At 48.5% G+C, this 19,074-nt stretch overlaps 2 protein-coding genes across 2 annotated transcripts; one reads left to right on the top strand and one right to left on the bottom strand.

Annotated features, from left to right (window-relative positions):
• Nucleotides 1-2,767: 2,767 nt before the first annotated feature.
• On the top strand, nucleotides 2,768-3,395 carry EI90DRAFT_3124295 (uncharacterized protein; the record flags this gene model as incomplete). The annotated part of the gene is made up of 3 exons (XM_039063700.1): nucleotides 2,768-2,782; nucleotides 2,846-3,014; nucleotides 3,163-3,395. 3 exons carry the CDS (start codon nucleotides 2,768-2,770, stop codon nucleotides 3,393-3,395), a joined length of 417 nt encoding a protein of 138 aa, XP_038915593.1.
• A 1,054-nt stretch (nucleotides 3,396-4,449) lies between these two features.
• On the bottom strand, nucleotides 4,450-5,355 carry EI90DRAFT_3124294 (uncharacterized protein; the record flags this gene model as incomplete). Its single annotated transcript, XM_039063699.1, has 4 exons — nucleotides 4,450-4,865; nucleotides 4,911-5,040; nucleotides 5,104-5,237; nucleotides 5,301-5,355. The coding sequence occupies 4 exons, from the start codon at nucleotides 5,353-5,355 to the stop codon at nucleotides 4,450-4,452; spliced, it is 735 nt and encodes a 244-aa protein (XP_038915592.1).
• Nucleotides 5,356-19,074: the final 13,719 nt, after the last annotated feature.

Raw genomic sequence — 19,074 nt, 5'->3', positions numbered from 1 at the left:
GTGCCAAGTAACACGTTGCAAGAGGGCTAGCGGCTCTCTATGCCGACTAAGCTCGTGGGGCCAAACTCCCTAAACTCCTACTTTCTTGACTGAACTCGCTATACTCTCGATCCTTAACTCCGAGGTGGGTTCTCCGGGATTTCCACAAGGTCCGCCGCTCAGCGTCCACTACTCACTCGTTGTGAGCTAGATCACTGCCCTTATTCCTACTGTTGGAATTCCACACACTCACACCCTCTCTAGCGCATCCTAGCACCTTAGAGAATTTTGGGGGAGGGGAGAACTTCTATTCCAGAATCCGGTATGTACAGGATTATATCTAATAATTATTTTTAGAAAGAATAGATGGCAAATATTGGTGCCATATGGCACCTGGGTACCTTATTAGGCGAAATAATAAAAAGGGTAACAGTATCAATAAAAGAATATTGATCAATAACTGAAATGATGCAAAAATATGAAAATATAAGGAAATAAGCGATATCTCAACGGATTTACGGAATTAAAGGCCAAAATTGGAAATGAAGCCGGAGATAACTCTCACGCAGCCAATGAGCATTTTTACCAATTTATCAGACGCCATGGGAACGAGTGAGGCTGGAATTCTGGGTTGCCGCTTGAGATTCCCACGCCCGCACATGCCCGTGACCTGCTGTGTCTAACTTCTCCAACACGGAACTCCGTCAAATCTCCACCGATTGGGACGTTCTTGATATCGTCAGAATCGCACGAATTAGGACTATTTTTATATGTCAAATCCGTATCGAGTTGTCACATGAATGGAAGGGGTTTTCTGAATGGTGGAAGCGGGTATCCGAGCCGGCTCTGTGCGTGGGCAATTATCCCGCCTACAACGTCCATGCCCTAACTTACTAAACTGGCAACCAGAACTGAAGGGGGTAAACTCTAGTTGATTTTATTACTGAGGTGTAACCTATGTACAAGTTGAGTATATATATGGTTACAGTGAGGGTGGGTCTGTAAATGGCAGAGCCGAGCTAACGGGGTTAAACATTAGCCAATTGAATATTACTGACGAGTCAGGTTACGGGGTTAACGGAAAGGCAGGTGATAACCCAGAAGCGGAAAGGAGGGATAGGCCTGAAGGTGGGCTTTGCAGGGCAAGTGAGTGTATTGCCCAGCAGAGGTGGGGGTGCACTAGCGGACATCGGAGCTGTCCAGAAGCCTTTGGGGCTCCGTACTTAGGGAGGCATGGGTAATAAATTGAAAGGAGGGGGTGGTGACCATCGAGGGGTACTGAGGGGATTGCAGAATACAGGAGCTCTGAGGTTAGTAAAGAAGGAGCGGAGGTAGACCAGAGGGATTGGAGGGATTGGAAGTCAATGGCCAGGGATGGATATGACACTGTCCTCACACTATGTGGGGCATGAGATGAAAAGAAGTATAAAGGTCTCATCTCCCTGCATGGTTGCTATATAAGGGAATGGGTCACATGCCCACAACTATACAGCTCCTAGAGTTGTGTAGTGTGACCCGGAGGGAACATCCAGGTGGCAGTGCCCAGAATGCATGGGAACATTGTGGGCAAGTTGCTCACCCAGAATTGTGGCTGTGACCCATGGGAACATTCTGGGCAAGCTGCTCTCTCAGAAAGTTCCCATGCTATCTCATGCACATGTGTACACAACACACAAAGGCAACAACAATGCAACAATCAAAGAATAAAGGGAGTAAAGTAGGTGGGGAGTCTGGGGCACCCTAAGGGAGGGTGCTGAACCCTGACAGCTGTGTGCATGCAGAATCATGAGTTGGATGAAATAAAGAGGTGATTGAGAGGAATTTATCACAAAAGACCTGATGGAAAATGGTTGAGAACTGATGAAGAAATGTGCGATTCTGTGAGGGATTAACCTTACTTCACTATAATTCCCATTATAGTGATGCTGTTATTTCCTTATTTATTTGTGCCAAGATGTGTAATTTACATATATATACCTTGGAGTAGTTGTAAAGGCCTGGTAGTGTCAGGGACCGACCCGGGGTCGAGAGTGCCCAGGTGTATCGCCCGAGGCTGAGGGTCCGGTAGGTATGACGCGGGCACGCGTAACAACGGGCCCGAAGCAGACAAGGGTCCCTGGCCACTGAGACTAAAGTGGTAAATGTGTTATTGTTATTATCAGGGGAAGTGTAAGCTACTTGCCTAAAGTGGGAAATGTGAGAAGAAGGTTGCTTCTCAGTTCCCACTTAGGCTGTGTTTATATACATGTGGTTGAAGGCCACATGGGAAGCGCCACGTCATCCAAGCACACAGCCACCTCCCTCCGGGTGCCTCTGTAAGAGGTCCTAGGAGCGTCCGGTATGCGGGGGGTCATCCAGTGTGTCCGGGTTCGGGCGCGTTACACTGCAGCCGGGTCAATGGTACATTGATACAAAGGAAGTCGTCCATGTGATAAGAAAGGAATAAAGAGGAGAGAGAATAGAAAAGAAGGGGAAGAAGAAAGGGAAGGGAAAAGAGGGGGAGGTCGGGAGGGGCGGATGGTGGGGCGCCGGGTTGGGTGGGGCCGGGTCAGGTGGGTGTGCCCTGACAGGTAGCCTTTTACCTCTACCCTGTTGAATATACAGCACATCCAAGCTTATATTTAGATGGAATGCCTGAGGCCTGAGGTGAACAGGGGAACAGAATGTTATTGTCCCCAAATAGTAAGCAAAACCTTTCACTTTTTTAAGCTAGTTTCCTTTTACAATCTTGGTACCATGATCGGCACCGGAACCCTACTGTGTCCCACACATGTTGTCTACCCTGACAATGCGCATTGGCAATGTTTGCACTTAGTTCTCATGCATAAATCATGTGTGTGCCATTCCTAGATGCACACTCACCTAGGCTTTGCCTCAGAGTAGAGGCCAACCCTCCCAATCTCAGGATCTGGGAAACCCTGACTCCCCTGATGGGTCAGTGTATGATGAGGATGATATCCTCAACTATGCGCTGACTATCATTCTGAAAGTTGCAACACTCCCGGTGCTGAGGCTGATGTTGACCTCATCCAGAGGTACATTCAGTGATGTCTGAGCCTGATCAGGTTGACATGCATGCATATGCCGACTTTATGTTCCAGAGAGTGGAATCAGACTGCCAGGCAGAACTCCATGGAGTTACTTCCTGCCTCCATGCACTCACATGCCCACTCTATGCCCCAGGCTTAGAGAACTATTTGGAGAAGATGTTCAAGCAAAAGTTTGAATGGGCTCTTTTGTGGAAGAAGAGCTGGAACTGCATTTTCTGGTGCACTATGGCTGTCAAAGACATGGCAAGGAGGGGCAGTGTCCCTGGACCTTTCCCTGGAAGGAGGCCAGAGGTAGAGAATGGGTGGGAGGACCATGGCCTCAGCAACTCAGAGTGGAGCACTGTGCCTACGTTTGGTAACACTTAAGAGTTTAGTCCTTAACTTCAGAACGAGGGGCGTGAACTCTGGGGGATAGTTGTTTGTCGATTTTGCACTAAGGTGCCATCAACTACAGTACAGGACTTATATACATAATAGAAGACAAATGGGAACAAAGGGGAAAACCCAAGAGGGACTTACTGTCAGGGACAGCTCTGAAAGCGGTGAGGTCCTGGTGTGCAGGACTCAGTGGGACAAATAGTGGCTGTGCATAGTGGCGATCCTGTCACGGGGTGACCATCCCCAACCACTTAGTCTGAAGTGGGAATGTGAGTTATCATTCAAGGGGAGGGCTACACTACTTGCCTGAAGTGGGAATGTGAGAAGAAGGCTACTTCTTCGGTTCCCACTCCAGCTGTTATTATATACATGCAGGGTCAATCACGTCACCCTCGCGCACAGCCATGGGTCTCCAGGTGTCTCCATGGGAGATCCTGAGAGGGTCCATTGTAGGCACAGGGCGAGCATGGTGGCGATGACAGCGATATAGGGATGGTAAGATACAGGAGAGGAAATGGGTGTGCACCCTGGTGATACATTGAACAGCAGGAAAGGTGGTCCATGTAAGAGAGAGAAAGGAAGAAAGAGGAAAGGAAGAGGAAAGAAGGAAGACATGGTGCGGAGCGGGGGTTGGGTGGGGCATGTCAGGGCATTGTCAGGGGATGTGCATGCTCACACAGGTTGCTCCGATAACCTAGTTGTGATTAAAGCCAGGGGAAAGGGATGTCCCCATCTTAGGGTCAGCTATATACATGTAGAGTCTGGCAATAAGGAAACCAAATGGATTGCTGATAGAATCGTGTGATCATAGAATGTTCCAGAACAATTCCGGAGATGATCTGGGCCACCAGGGCTTAGGTAAGCGGAGTAGATGGGAATTACCAGCATACTTCCCATGTGCATATGCGCAGCCGGTGTAGGGTCCAGGGTCATTGCTGATCCCTCACAGGCATGCCCTGACACTTACCCACTTGCTGGATTGGCAAGCTCATGAGAGAATCACCTTATCAAGCATTGTGGAGTGGGTAGGTGAAGGGTGGAATTAGTGACAGCTACTGGAGAGTGGGAAAACCTTTGCAGGCATGGTGGAGGTCCAAGGAGGTCCGTAGTAATATTGGGTAGGTAGAAATACTAATAAACGTTTAAGGTGAGGATAAGAGGTACCAGAGAAGGTACTGGAGATTGGAGGTGGAGGTGGACTGGAGGGTATGGTGGAGGTGTGGGGGTAGGACAGACTGGAGGTGGACCAGAGCTGTGGCGGAGTAGAGCAGAGGTGAGGCGGAGTTGGTATGGATATGACAATGGCTTCATGAGAATGGCACTTATGGTGTGCAACACCTTGCTGGAAGGCAAAGGATTTCCAAGACTGTGGTTCCCCATGGGCTTCCCACTCCTGTTTCCTCCTTCCCAATCCATCTTTCTTCCCACCTTCCTTCTCTTTCAGTATGCCTTGCCACCCTGAAATCCAGTGGTCACTTTTCCCTAATCCACTGTGCTACATACCAGCACAGACTTGTTCCTCTTCCTTTCCAGAGACTGGAATGAGACAGATGACATGTTCTGAGTCGTCTTCAAACCCAATTGATGGGTTTTCAGCTGCAGTTAAGTGCCAGCTCACCAAGTGACCCAGCAACTGGGGAACTCTCAGAACAGACCCACCTGTGGCCAATCAGGCCCAACTTCCTTCCCCACTCACTTGTATGCTGGAAAGCCATTCTGAGACTTCACTTCCACCCAGTGTGGGACAGAATAACCATTCCTCTAATGCTGCAGAGTGTGACTGCACCAAGCCACCCAGCGCTTTGCTGTGTGGAAGTCTCAATGACTTTCCTGCCCCAGTGGGAGCCAAGTGTCAATCTAGCGATATTATGAGGGACCAAATGGCTTGTTTACCATCGGTTTTAGATGGAATCGGCAGCACTTCAGCTGCTGCCAAGTGCCAGCTCATGGAGCTGCCCAGCGCTTCAGCAAAGTAAATGCAATAACAACCCCAGGCTGGATGTCACAAGGGCATGTGAAGAAAATAGATTTTTATTTTTGGTCCCAGAGTTTGAATCCAATCTTTGTTTGTTTGTTTGATAATATCAGGGAGTATGGCCCTGAAGGGTTTCTTACTTGTTTTGGGGACAGTATGTTCTGTTCCTGTCAGGGCACACACCCTGACTAGCCCGGACCCGCATGTGTGCTCTGCCCCGCATGCTCCATGCGCCACATGCTCCAGGCCTGGTTCCCATTTCTCATGTGACTTCCAGGTATCCCCAGAAGTTTTCACCATAGTGGGCCACTGTGGGAAAGTGAGAAGTTAACCTTCTCACTTTCTTACCCACAGTAGTGTTATGCCCTGAGATGGGCTGCTGTTACAGGTTAGCCTGTGGGCCATAGAGAGGGGTCATGGGGACCCAGGGACTGTCCCCTGACAGTTCCCCCATTCGCCTCAGGCCTCAGATGGTTTGTCTAAGTATATGCTTTTAGTTGCTGTATATTGATGGGGTAGAAGTAAAGGCTGATCTGCCTTTTACAGCTACCCTGAGGGTTTATATACATTCTAATGCATTCTCGGCACAAATAAATAGAGAAGCTTCCATGATGCTAAATTAGTGTCGCGACATAATTATCAGACAACACAACATCAATTGATGTTGTGGGTGGAATATAGACATGGGCCGGGGCCTCACAGGCCCTGAATCACATGCTAATCTTACTCCATTAGTTTGAATTGATATTCAAGTGTTATGGAAAAATGATTTTTGACTTTGTTATGGCCTGTGTGTCAGGGCCCGGCCTCTGTCCGGGGGCGGCCCTACCTCAGAACTGGACACTTGCGGTGTCCCAGGCAGCCAAGTGCTGGATCCTACCCCAAGCTCCTCAAACTCACTAAGCGGGGACTGAGTTGTCATGTATTATGGAAGGTAGCTACAACTTGCCTAAGTGGGGATTGAGTTGAGAAGAAGGGTAAGTTTCCCTATTCCCTGCTTGGCTACTATAAAAGGGAAGTGTACTATACAGTTTGTAACGTGACTAAGGGTAGGAGCCGAGCACGTTCCCACAATGTGGAAAAGGTGTCACATGGGTTAAGGTGAGTTGCTTGCCTTGACCCATGTGATTTTTCCTGCGGGTTTGCATGCGGGCTGTAGTTGCGAAAGGTGTGTGGAGATGGGAGGATGAGGGAAGTGGGGGGAGGTCAGGGAAGGTGGTTCTGAGGTTGTATGGTCAGGTGTGGTTGCCCTGACACTGTGCCGGTTGCCCAGTGGTTCACTTGTAGCCCATCTGTTACATTAGATGGGGGTACTTTGGTTCAAGTCCCACTTGGGGTCATTTTTTGTTTTTTGTTTTGTTGTTGTTTTGTCTGTTTGTTTGTTTATTTTGTTTTGGGCCTCCCCATTCAAGTCGGTTCATTGATACTAAGGTGCTTCTATGACTTTGTATAAGTATTGCATTCTCATGGTTCAACTTCAATGAACTGCAGGCAGGCAAAAGAAAGTATAAGTCCACTGCAGAGAATCAAACTCCAACACATTCAATACTCTACAATGCCAAACAACAATTTAGCCACTAGGCAACTAGTGACACTGATACCATACTACAAATTTATTTCTCTATAAAGTGTCAAGATCCATTCAAACTCAGGGAGTAATGGCCACACATGACTCAAGGAGTTAAGGGTCTTCACTCTTCCCCGATATTTTCATGGTAAAAAATTCTCTAGTTGGTTTTGAAATTGAAAATTCTTTTTTTGATATCTCACATGCCCTTGCACCATCCAGCCTGGGGTTGTACCAGGGCACAGCCCTCAACCCCACTCACCCTCAGACACCCACACCCTTTCTTCAACCACCCTCTCCCCACATTTCCCCATTCCCCCTATCCTTCCCCCTACTGTTTCACACAATGATGCACATGTGCAGACCTGTGGGAACGTTCTGGGTGAGTTGCTTGCCCAGAAATGCACAGCCACAGCTGTGGGAACTTTCTGGGAGAGCAGCTTGCCCAGAACTTTCCCATGGGTCACTCCCATTATGGGAAGTCGGCAGCAAGCGGGAACTGTGTAGTTCCTAGGGTCCTTTTGCATTGGCCTCACAGGGATGAGAAGCTTACCCTTCTCAGCTCATTCCCTGTGAAGGCTGAGGCTAGTCCCCTCAGCAACTTTGAGTTAGCAGCTGGGGAGAGTACCCCAGCTTCCACACTGTCAGGGGACGACTCATGGGTCCCCATGACCCCCCCCCATGGCCCACAATCCTAAAGACAAACAGCCCTGTCCAGGGCACACTGCTGTGGGTAAGAAGGTGAGAAGGAAGCTAACTTCTCACCTTTCCACAGTGGCTCAATATAACGAAAACTTCCGGAGATATCCGGAAGTCACATGAGGCCCGAGACCTGGGGCCTGGGGCATCTGGCTGCATGGAGCGTCCACCACAGGGTGCATGCAGGGGGTGCAACAGCCAGGTGTGCATGCAGATGCAGGTGCGAGTGTGGGTGTGAGTGAGGTGTGGGCTAGGTCAGGGTGTATGCCCTGACACACACCTGGGCTTGCCCTCCAGCCACTCCCAGCTGGGGTCTGGATCCTGACAGGTTGTTATTACATTTACTGCTTTGGCAACTCCTGGGTTTGACAACCCGGCAGCACCTACTCCCTCCACTCTGCAGGAAGTTGAATCTGATCTGCCCCCTTGGCCCTCTGCAGGCCAAGAGGGACGCTTTCCTGGCACTTAACAGTGCCAGGTCACCAAGATGTGCAATGCTGTTCTACATTGCAATTTTGGTGATTCATTATTCTCTACCACTTCCATGGAAGGGAGACCAACCCTTTCCAAGGAAAGGGTTCTCTTCTGTTGTTCACTGCATAGTGAACGATCTGTCTTACCAACAGACATCCCACCTCCAAGGGAAGGTCTGTGTATTCCTGGCACTATTGAGTGCCAGATCCCCAAAATGCGTGGTGCTTCTTTGTACCATGCTCAATTCTCTGTTGCCTTTCCATCTGGAAGGCTGGCCCTTTCTAAGGAAAGGGATTCTCTCTATTGTTCACCTCATAGTGAACAAGCTGTCCCACCAATGGACAGGCCACCCCCAACAAAAAACCTGTGTCTGAATGATCAGACAAGCTCATCCCTGCCCAGTTTCATGGGCAATGCTCCCATTCTGTCACTCTTATGGACAGAATATCTTCTTCACTCCCCTAGATGACCTCTAGGGAGGAGCAAGTCACTGCTCAGACCTCCAGCCCACATTCAAGTGTGGTGGAAATTTTATTTTAACCTAGATTCCTAGGTTGAATTTCAACTACTCCCCCAGACAACTGTCCAGGGAGGAGAAACAAACCCATGCCACTCTTTAGTGGTTATTTTTGTGGGTCAGCATCGTGCTGAAGGAGAGAACAAAGGAAGGTCAGTTGGGAGGTTCAAACGAGACCACCACCAAGCTGTTCCCTGGTTCTTTGGTTAGGATGGGGAAGTGTACTAGTAATATTTGTTGTAATTATAGTACCAATCCAAGTGTTTTGGCTAATTCTATTTTATGGGTTAGTCTAAAAGTTTCTGAGAATTGACTTACAGATAAACCAAGCCCTGCAGAGCTGTTCCTCTATTGTAATTTCTCAATTTGTCTGGGTGTAATTCTGTGTAGGGTTGTTTAATTTGGATTTTAACTTGAATTAAATCTTCTACCTGGTGAAGTTTCAAAGATTCTACTCAGTTAATGGGTTCAGATTGTGTCTGAAGTGTCCCTTGAGTTTGTTTTATTTTTGTCTTATTTTATTGCTTGTTTTAACAGTAGCAAAATGACTGTTTTGTGTTTACACTTTGAAATCTGGAGTGTTAACCAGCTCTCCTGTTGAAATATTTACTTAATATTCCTCTCCCTAATTGCTGCCTTTTACTACAGTGGCAATCTTAACTGTATATCACTTTTTTGCGTTGGAGTGACAACCAGAAATGCTTGAGAAAAATAATACTCTATTTTCTTACTTCTCTGAGGGGGGCAAAAGGTCGCAGAAAGGGTCTCCCTTTTATACTCCTTGGGTTGCCTTCCTTTTTCATGCTCTACCTCGTATTTACAGGATTTATTTACAGTGTATTTTCCTCAAACTGAATAAAAAATGAAAATTTCATGCTATAGTTCTACTGCAGTCAGACTGCGCCTAGAATCCTTATTGTCCTTCCTCACCTAAGCTATTTTAATGGTTAATTAGAACTTGACTGCACTGCATTTGTCACAGTTTTCTATTTCAAATTCCTCATATTTACCATTAAGTTCGCTATGACTCGGTCAATCTGAATTCAAACTTCGCATTATTATGTGTATGGCTGCACTGAGACCTTCAGCTGATTTATTCTATTTTTATCCAGTAACATTTAGTTGAAATGAGACTTGAAATAATAAATGAGTGAATTGTTCAGGTTTAGAACCAAAAGAAAAAGTTGCTAGTAGTCAAGAATTGTTCAAATGAATGTATTATAGCTCTCTGCTTCATTAGTATATCGTTCCCAAAAATTCCCATCATGGTCTGTTGTAGTTTAGTGGATTTCATGGATTTCGTCCATCTCCCCTGATTCCCCTTTGTATTATTGCATCCTAGTTCTTCATATGTATTATTCGTTGTTATAAAAGGTCGTCCTCGAAGATATCATATTTTTATGTCTTTTATTTGGGACTCTGGACCTCTAGAAGCTGTCCTCCTGTGCGTTTTCAGGTTTCTAACTTCATGTCCTTGTATCTCATTCATTCCTGAATGGTTTTTCACGTTCTCAGTATCATAAATTTTCATTTATTCCCACCTTTCCAATGGTACTAAAGTTGTATTCTATTTCTTGGTATTCGTCGGGTTAGCAAAAGTTCACACACACATTCGGTAATCACGTGTGTCGTTCCCATAGTCATTCATATGCCAGCACTGTTTTTGTTTAATTGTTCGGGATTTATGGTATGCACAGGTGTTTGTATCCTTTATATGGGCTTCCATGATTTATTTCAGATTTTTCCCTCATGATCTAAGGTTGTTTTGTACTTTCTGTGCTTTGTTTTGACTGGGGTCTTCCTTATTTGGACAGAAATTGGTCTTCGCGATCTGCCGAAGTGTGGATCTCGGTCCCAATGGCCGGTTCCCTTCACATCGCCACCCTCACGTGTCTTTAAACATGATGCAGATTTCTATATTCCCGTCGTTGGTATAACTTCACAATGGCTGGACCGTTTGGGCTGAAACTTTGCATAACTATAGTTTCCTATTTATCATAATTTCGATGTAAATTTCGTTGTGTGTTTTAAATATGGATCCTACGTAAACGTCATCTTTTCCCTGAGCCATGACTTTGATGTTGCTCTTCCCATTATTGTCATATCCATACAATTCCGACCTCTGCTCCGGGCTCCCGGAACTCCGAACTCTGACTTCTGGAGCCCTACTTCCCTTCCATCACCTTCTCCTTGCTGACTCCCAAGAGGTTATCCCACCTCCGGCTCGGACACCACCTTTGGTCCGACTCCGGAACATTCCGGGTCCGACCCCAACCTCGACACCTTCCAGACGAGTACGCAAAACCTATGCTCCCGACTCCGGACCTCCGCTCTGGAATCCCGTTCGCGTCTCCATCTCTGGAACCTCCGGTCTTAGCTCCGACCTCGGACTTTGACCCCACCTCCACTTATACCCATTGTATTGGTTAGCTCATTCCATTTAATTACCTTTGCCAATATTCCGGAGTTTAACTTCCGAGTTCGGACTTTCCGGACTTACCTCGGACCTTGCAACTATTGCATTGTCCTATTCAATTCCGCTATTCTCCCTCATTCCTATTTGGGCTGCTGCTTCCTTTCTATTCAGTCAGCTAGCCATTCCCCACTCCCAACCTCCTTCCTTCCTCCTTGGGCCTTGGCCCTTCACTCCTCCTTTGGGAAACACCATTGAGTCAAACCCTTGACCCTCGGTGTTGTTCCTCTTTCCATCTCCCTTTGTCTCCTTTTGTCCTACCCTTGTTCCTTTTGATTCCGGACCCCTCCTTATATACAATGTACCTAGTAACTTATAACCTCAGTCTGAAATCGACCTGAATTCCCCCCAAGAGACTTTCCCTCTGCTAGATCCGAAATTAGGGACCCCTAGGACAACCAGCAATGGCATAGCGCTCTGCCTGAGTCGCTGAGGCCGAGGTTCCTCCATGCTAAGTCTCCGATTCCACTCTGGAGTCGTCCGAATCCGCTAGTTCTAACAATTATTGAATATCTCATTGATGTGTGAACCTTTTATTATGAAAGTTTGGGTGAATCAAGATTAGATCCCTTCCTTTCTAATGGGCTATCAAGCTTGACTCGGTCATTACTGCTTGTTCTTTGTGCTTGCCTTTTAAACGTTGTCCTCATTTTCCAAGAGTTTTGGGCATATCTCCGTTGTTTATGGGTAGTTTTCCCTGTAATTACTTTCATTGGGTCCGTTTGGGAGACATCTACATTTCCTATTATAAACACGACTTTGACTTTTGCATTGGTTCCTAAGGAAACCTTGTTCTGTGGTACTTCCATCCTTGGCTACATGTGCAGGCATGGGAAAGTAGTTTCTGTGGAGGTTCTCTGGTTGTTTTTATAGTCAAATCTTGGTCAATTGTCCTAATTCCTTTTTTAATATTTGCTATAAATTTTCCCGAGAATTCCATCTTGTTGATGCTAAGCTTGAAGTATTTTTGCTAATTTTCTTTCTTCCAATTTATCGTATGTAGTCGTAATAATTCGTTAAAATTCGTTAAAATTCAGGTTCTTCTATTTTCTCATATCTACTTGTCATATGGGGTTTTGTGATTTATCTGGCATATTTCCATAATGGGTTTCCATAGTGTAACTGTTATTTCTCCTACAGTGCTGACTTATATTCAACTATTATTTTACTCCCCAGACAACACTCTAGGGAGGAGCAGCCTCAGTGACCTTTGGAATCACTGGCCATCACTGGGGTGTTGGCCTTTGGTGGGCCATCACTGGGGCATTGACCTTCGGTGAGTTACTTCCATCACCAGAGTATCAACCTTTGGTGTCATATCCATCCCCGACCATCGACTTCCACTCCCTCCGATCCCTCTGGTCTACCTCTGCTCCTTCTTCACTAACCTCGGAGCTCCTGTATTCTGCAATCACCTCGGTACCCCTTGATGGTCACCACCCCCTCCTTTCAATTTATTACCTGCGCCTCCCTAAGTATGGAGCCCTGAAGGCTTCCAGACAGCTCCGACATCCGCTAGCGCACTCCCTGTGAGGCCTTTGGGTAGCTCAGCACACAAAGCCATAAGTGATACAAGAATGTGTATTTTATGGTGGTGTGTAAGCAGTTACCCGGAGGTTCCCACTTACCCACGTGACTATATGTATCTAATTTACATATGACTCGGGGTTTGGGGCTATTGCCCTGACATTCTCCCCCCTTGCATTGCATTTGCGACGCATACAAGGTTGCGACGCATACAAGGTTGCGACGCATACAAGGTTGCGACGCATACAAGGTTGATAGTGAAATAAAGCAAATTTTTAATAATTGATTTACATTGAGTTTGGAATTGTCAATGAGTGTTTTTGTTGTCGCCACTTTAAAGTGGGTGATTTTATACATGTCAGTGAAGGAGAGAGGGAAGGTTTGAGAAGTAAATGAGTGTGGGCCATTACTTTGAAGTGAACGGCGATACATGGGTATCGCAGGGAGAAAGATAGTGGAGTTTGTCGAAAATGAATTTCGACCCAAAGGTTGTATGTCTTTGGTGTTCCTCACTTGTTCCGTGAGGGTTCGTGTGTAAGTGGTGTTCACACATGAGCGGTGGTGGATGTGGGTCTTTTGGCGGAGTGGAGATTTCCGCAATTGTTACTTGCAGTTCCTCGCATACAGTATTGTGTGCGGGGCCTCGAGTTGGGGGAAGGTGTTTTCATGGGCACCTCGATGGCATATTACCATGTCACTTTCCCCTTTTCTCAAGGGTGGAGTCATTGCCCTGGAGGAGGGTTTTCCTCCGGGTTGTTCATCTGGACATCCGATTGCTGCATCAGATGTGATGACATAGCCTGGGCTACATTGTCGGGCTGTGGGCTCGACGAAGTGGGTGCTCCCTGGGTGGGAGCAGGTTGTTGTGTTCCTGAGCTACTTGGCTCAGGTGTGGAGTACGGTAGGTTTACCGTTCTTCCCATGGGGAAGGGTGGTCATTGGGCTGGTTGTCCAGCACGGAGACTTGCGTCTCTTTCCCGGTATTTGGAAGCTTTCGCTTCCCGTTCCGCAGTTCTTGTGGCATGTTCCTCAGGAGTCCTGAGTGGTTTGAACTGGGACTTTAGATAGGCGGCTTTGCCTAGGCTTTCCCAGGAGATTTTTCCCTTATTCTCCGGGGAATTATACTCCTCTGCGAGTCTTGCAATACTCGGGAGTCCCAAGAAGTATTTCTCGGTTTCCTTCACTTTATCGCGAAGGGTTCTGTGTACCTTGCCACTTTTGAAGGCGGCTTCGGCCTGTTCGTACCAGTGTACAAATTCTTTCCCACTCACACTTGTCCACCAAGCGTATGCAGCGTCGTGTGCCGCTTCTGACCCCGCTATTCTCCTCATGGGGAAGTTGGGGTCGAATGTTACGTCGACTGGGGCTTCGACTTTGCCGAACTCGTTGAGTTTGGCGGTCTCGTATAGCATGTGGACACTTCCCTGCAGGGTAGCTTGCCCATAGGGTGCTGAGGTACTCAGCAGCCTGCCACCTCTGGCAGTGGTCCCCATTTTAGGGTCTGCCGTCGGTTGCCTACCGCTCTCCCTCTTCCCCTCGACATGGGTTTGCCCTTCTGAGGGCGGGATAGTCGGTGCCCCACCCCTTGATGCGCTAGTCCCCATGTGGGGTTGCACCTCATGAGGCCCGGAACCGTATCCCCTCCCCCTGACCTGGGAGGCCCCCATCATGATGGGTTTGGCAGCGAGGTCTGCCAGTGCGCGTGCCTCTCTGAGCTCGCGTTTCAGTAATTCAATCTCCCTTTTTTGGAGATCGACTTCTCTCTCTGTGTCTTTCAGAGAGTCGAAGATGCCCTCAGCATCTCTTCGTGCTCTGTTGTATTCGCACCTCCAGTGGGCGCAATGGTCGCAGGCATCTTCTGATGCCCTCGAGTTATCGGACCGTGCCCATTTGGACGGTCTGGACGAGGAGCCGCTGTCGCTCCCTCGTCTCCCTCCTACGAGGGACTTCATTTCTTTCAGCTCCTCGCAGAGCTGACCTGTCTGAGCAGCTACCGCTGACGTGATGGCTGATTCCCAGCCTGCATTTGGCTGGGGTGTTGTTGGACCTGGGCCGAATTGGCCAATCCAGGGGTTAATCTGGCCAGGGAAGTTCCCTGGGGAGTATGCCTGGGGCTGCAGCAGCAAATGCTGCCCTTGGAATGGCGCTTGTTGCGCCATCGGTGCAGTTTGCACCACGTATGGTTGGAAGCCCCTCTGAGGAGGCTGAGGGTATGCGGTGCCTGTTAGCAACGTGGATGGTTGTTGGTTCGCAGCACTCATTTGTGCTGCGTGTGTCGTGTAGTCCATGGCGCTTATCTGCGCCTGGTCGTATTTCGATATCTGGTGGCTTATCTGGATCGAACCGAGGGTTGCCTCCCCCAGAGAACGACATTTCGTCGTTATGTTTCTTGTGGTGGTGGGAGGGGTTTTCGTTCTTGCGTGCATGGGATTGGCCACAATTGTGTGTTCTTTTGCATGTGAGCCTGTGGTTCACGTGGTCTAGGCGAGTTACTTGCCTAGCCCATGTGATCTCTAGTACATGGTGTGGCTGTCCGGGTGAGTTACTTGCCCAGAACTTTCCCATGCTCTTGGCTGTGGGCCATCATCCCTCGGCTTTACTTCCTCCACCTCCATTTTTGGGGGCGTAGTGATGCCGATAGTTCCCTGTCTTCTTTGATAGGGAGTTTTTCTGGTTCCCTTACATTTTGTAAGGTGAGGTACTCGTCCAGGTGGACGAGGTCATTGCAATTTCCTAGGGGTTCCCATGTGGTGTCCCCTAGTGCCCATTTGACCTTAAACCAGAGTTCATTGTGAACTCACGCGTGGTTTAGGATTTCGCGAACTACTGCTTCGCGATCGGGGTCTTCCCCAAAATCATAGAATATGTTTACTTCCCTATTTGGGAAGATTTCCTGGTCATTCGGCTCGTGACGTATGAGCCGGGATACGTGGAATCTTGGGTGGATTCCGCGTTGTTCAAGTTGTGGTGGCAACTTGAGGACGTAGTTTGACGTCTCTGGAAATGTTTCCAGAATTTCGTAAGGCCCTATGTATAAGGGCTTTAGTTTTCCTGCCCTCCCTTTGGGTAGGTTCAGCTTATCCGTGGATAAGTATGCAAGCTCGCCTTTTCTCAAAGGCGGGTCCGGGCGTCTTTTCTTTTTCGCCTGGATTGTTTGGGCAGCGTGATTGTGTATTATTGCGTCGTGTGCTGCCATGAGGGTTTCCTTCGCTTTTTGGGCGAAGTCATTTACTCCTGGGTAGTCCGAGAGTGGTGCTGTTAGGCACATCTTTGGCATATGGCCGTAGATTAATTCGAACGGGGCGAATCCTGTCGATGTGTTCGAGCTCGCATTGATTGCGAATTCCGCCATCGACAGTTTCGCTGCCCAGTCGCATTGATCTGGTCTAACCATTGCACGTAGTATTTGTACTACTTTTTGTATCATTCTTTCCGCTTGGCCGTCGCCTTGCGGGTGGAATTGTCAGGGCACACCTGCCTGACCCCACTCCCCCGGTCCGACCCCACCCAATCCCACTATCCTCACCCGCTGCCCCCATCCTCCCTCCTCCTTTCTCTCCTCCTTCCTTTCCCTTTTCCTTCTCCTTCTTCTCTCCTTTCTTTCTCCTTCTTTCCTTTTCTACTACACTGTCAGAGACCAGGTTCGAGACGAAGGAAAGTCTGCGTGGCGGAGGGCTTCGGCCTCAGTGACTTATGCCAAGAGCGCTGTGCCTAGTAACACATCCGTGCCCTAACTTACTAACTGGCAACCAGAACTGAAGGGGGGTAACTCTAGTCGATTTTATTACTGAAGTGTAACCTATGTACAAGCTGGATATATATATATGGTTACAGCAAAGATGGGTCCGCAAATGGTGGAGCCAAATGGAGCGGAGCTAATGGGGTTAAACATTAGCTGACTGAATATTACCGACGAGTTGGGTCGCGGGGTTAGCGGAAAGGCAGGCGATAACCCAGAAACGGAAAGGAGGGATAGGCCCGAAGGTGGGCTCTGCAGGGCAGGCGAGTGTATTGCCCAGCGGAGGCGGGAGTGCACTAGCGGACGTCGGAGCTGTCCGGAAGTCTTCGGGGCTCCGTACTTAGGGAGGCGTAGGTAATAAATTGAAAGGAGGGGGTGGTGACCATTGAGGGGTACCGAGAGGATTGCAGAATACGGGAGCTCCGAGGTTTAGTGAGGAAGGAGTGGAGGTAGACCGGAGGGATCGGAGGGACCGGAAGTCAATGGCCAGGGATGGATATGACAGGAGCCCTGCATGCTAGACGTTTGATCTTGTCAAAGCATTTCTGGTGGAGTGGTGTCCACCTGAATGTCTGCTTGTTTGAGCAGATAGTTTGCAGTGGTCCTGTGTAACCGCTGATGTTTGGCATGAATATCGATAGATATTCTACCATTCCCAGGAATCTTAGGACTCCTGTGTGGTCTACTGGCTCTCGCCAGTTGCGCATTTTTTCCATTTTATCTGCTTGAGCGTGGATGCCCTGTTTGTCCACACAGCTTCCTAGAACGTCAAGGATTGGGGCAAATGGCTGGAATTTTTTCCGGCTTATGTAGAATTTTGCCCCTTTCAGGCAAGTGAACAACCACAATAGTGCTTTATTGTGGTGGTTTCCACCGAGCTTGTGCTGGTGAATATATCGTCGAACCAGACATGTAGGCGTCTGCCTACTTCTCCTCATAGTTCCCAGGTCAGTGTGTGCTGGAAGGTGCAGGGAGCGTTGCAGTCTCCTTGCTGCATCGTGTTTGAGTTGTACGTCCTGTGGGGCGTGGAGAATGTCGTCCTATGGACATCGTCTGGGTCCACGCGTATTTGTTTGTATGTGTCCGACATATCGATCTTGGATCGGTATGTTGCTCTGGCGACTGATTCTTGGATCAGTCGCATGTCTGGCATTGGTGTGACGTTGAGGATTGTGTTTGAGTTACGATTCCTCGCGTCTATTACCATGTGCAAAGATCCATCTGCTTTGCAGATGCACAGTAGCGGGCATGCTTGCTCGCTGTTCGCAGGATACCACCATCCTGCTTTTACATAGCGATCTATTTTGGTTGCTAGTGCTTCCTGCAGTGCTGCAGGACATCTCAGGGTGTTTTCCCAAAATTTCTTGTTCGGATCCTTCAACGGGATTCGATGGTTCACCTCCCTCAAGGGAGGCATTTCTAATGGTGCTGGTGCCATTACAGTTTCGAATTTTTCTCTCCACCACTCCCTGAGTGTTTCGAACTCGGGGTTGTTCATGGAGAGACCTTCCAGGTGTGGTACGTTTGGAAGTTCTAGTCCTTCCGGACTAGGATTGGGCCAACCTTCAGGGTATTTTCTTTTGATTACCCTGAGGTGTGTTTCAATCCCACCTCCCTGTCAGGGGGACTTCTTTTTTGGTTGTTCTCGAGCTCTTGCTCGAGTTTTCCATCCATGTGATCTCATCACATGGTCTTCGCTTATTCCAAGGGTGTCTATGTTGCCCTTGTTCACCGTTCTCACTTTGTGGGACTGTCAGAGACAGGATTACTGTCAGAGTCGGAATACTGTCAGAGATCTGGAATGCTGTCAGAGACTGGGAATATTGTTAGAGTCTGGCAGACTGTCAGAAGACGGATAGAAGACGGATTGGGTTCTGTCTGAGTTGAGGTCGGAGTTGATGCAGAGGTCTGTTGGAGCGCGCGTGCGGATATGCAGGCGGAAATATGCGGCGCGTCCGGAAGCGCTGTTCAAGGTTAGCAGAGTGGGATCGCGGCCTCAGCGACTCAGGTGGAGCGCTGTGCCCTGAGCTTGACGTTTGGGGGAGATCCCGTATTTATGGATTGACACTCACAGCGGACTTCAAACAAGACTTGCAGGCAGAGCGGACCTGTAGGAGGAGTGCGGGCTCCACGAGCACGGACTCAGAGGTGGGGGGCCCCCTTTGCAGAAGGAGAGACTCAGACCAGACAGGGGGGGTACTCTAGTTGATTTTAGACTAAGGTCCCCGAAAGTATTTACAGGATATAAATAGGCAGGAGGGAAACACAGAAGGACCGGTCAGTCCGGCGTGGTCCGGCACGGAAATAAGCGGGGATTGTCAAACTGAATGAAGGACAAGAGCCCGGGAAATGGGAGGCAATGAACTAAACGAAAGCGGATCAAGTGCCAATATTGGCAAGTTAAGTGAATGAATGGATGAACAATATAGGCACTCGGCAAGGAATGAATGGTATGCTGCCGAGTGACAAGATGGCCAGAGAAAAGCGGAGGTCAGTGCGCGGCGCCGATACAAGTCCGCAAATAAGCGGGGTCGGTGCGGTGCTGACACAGGTCCGTGAAGGGACATGGAAATCAGTGTGGTGCTGACAAGTCCGCAACAGAGGGTGGTCCATCAGTGCCGTCACAAACAAGGGCAGCATGATGGCCAGCAAGGTCGGAGGGGAGTGTTGGCCTGACCACAGGGTGTGGGGGCAAC

Source organism: Cantharellus anzutake (genome assembly GCF_015039405.1).
Source record: "Cantharellus anzutake strain C23 chromosome Unknown EI90scaffold_26, whole genome shotgun sequence".
Taxonomy (NCBI): Eukaryota; Fungi; Basidiomycota; class Agaricomycetes; order Cantharellales; family Hydnaceae; genus Cantharellus; species Cantharellus anzutake.
This window is presented reverse-complemented; position numbering and strand designations above follow the sequence as displayed.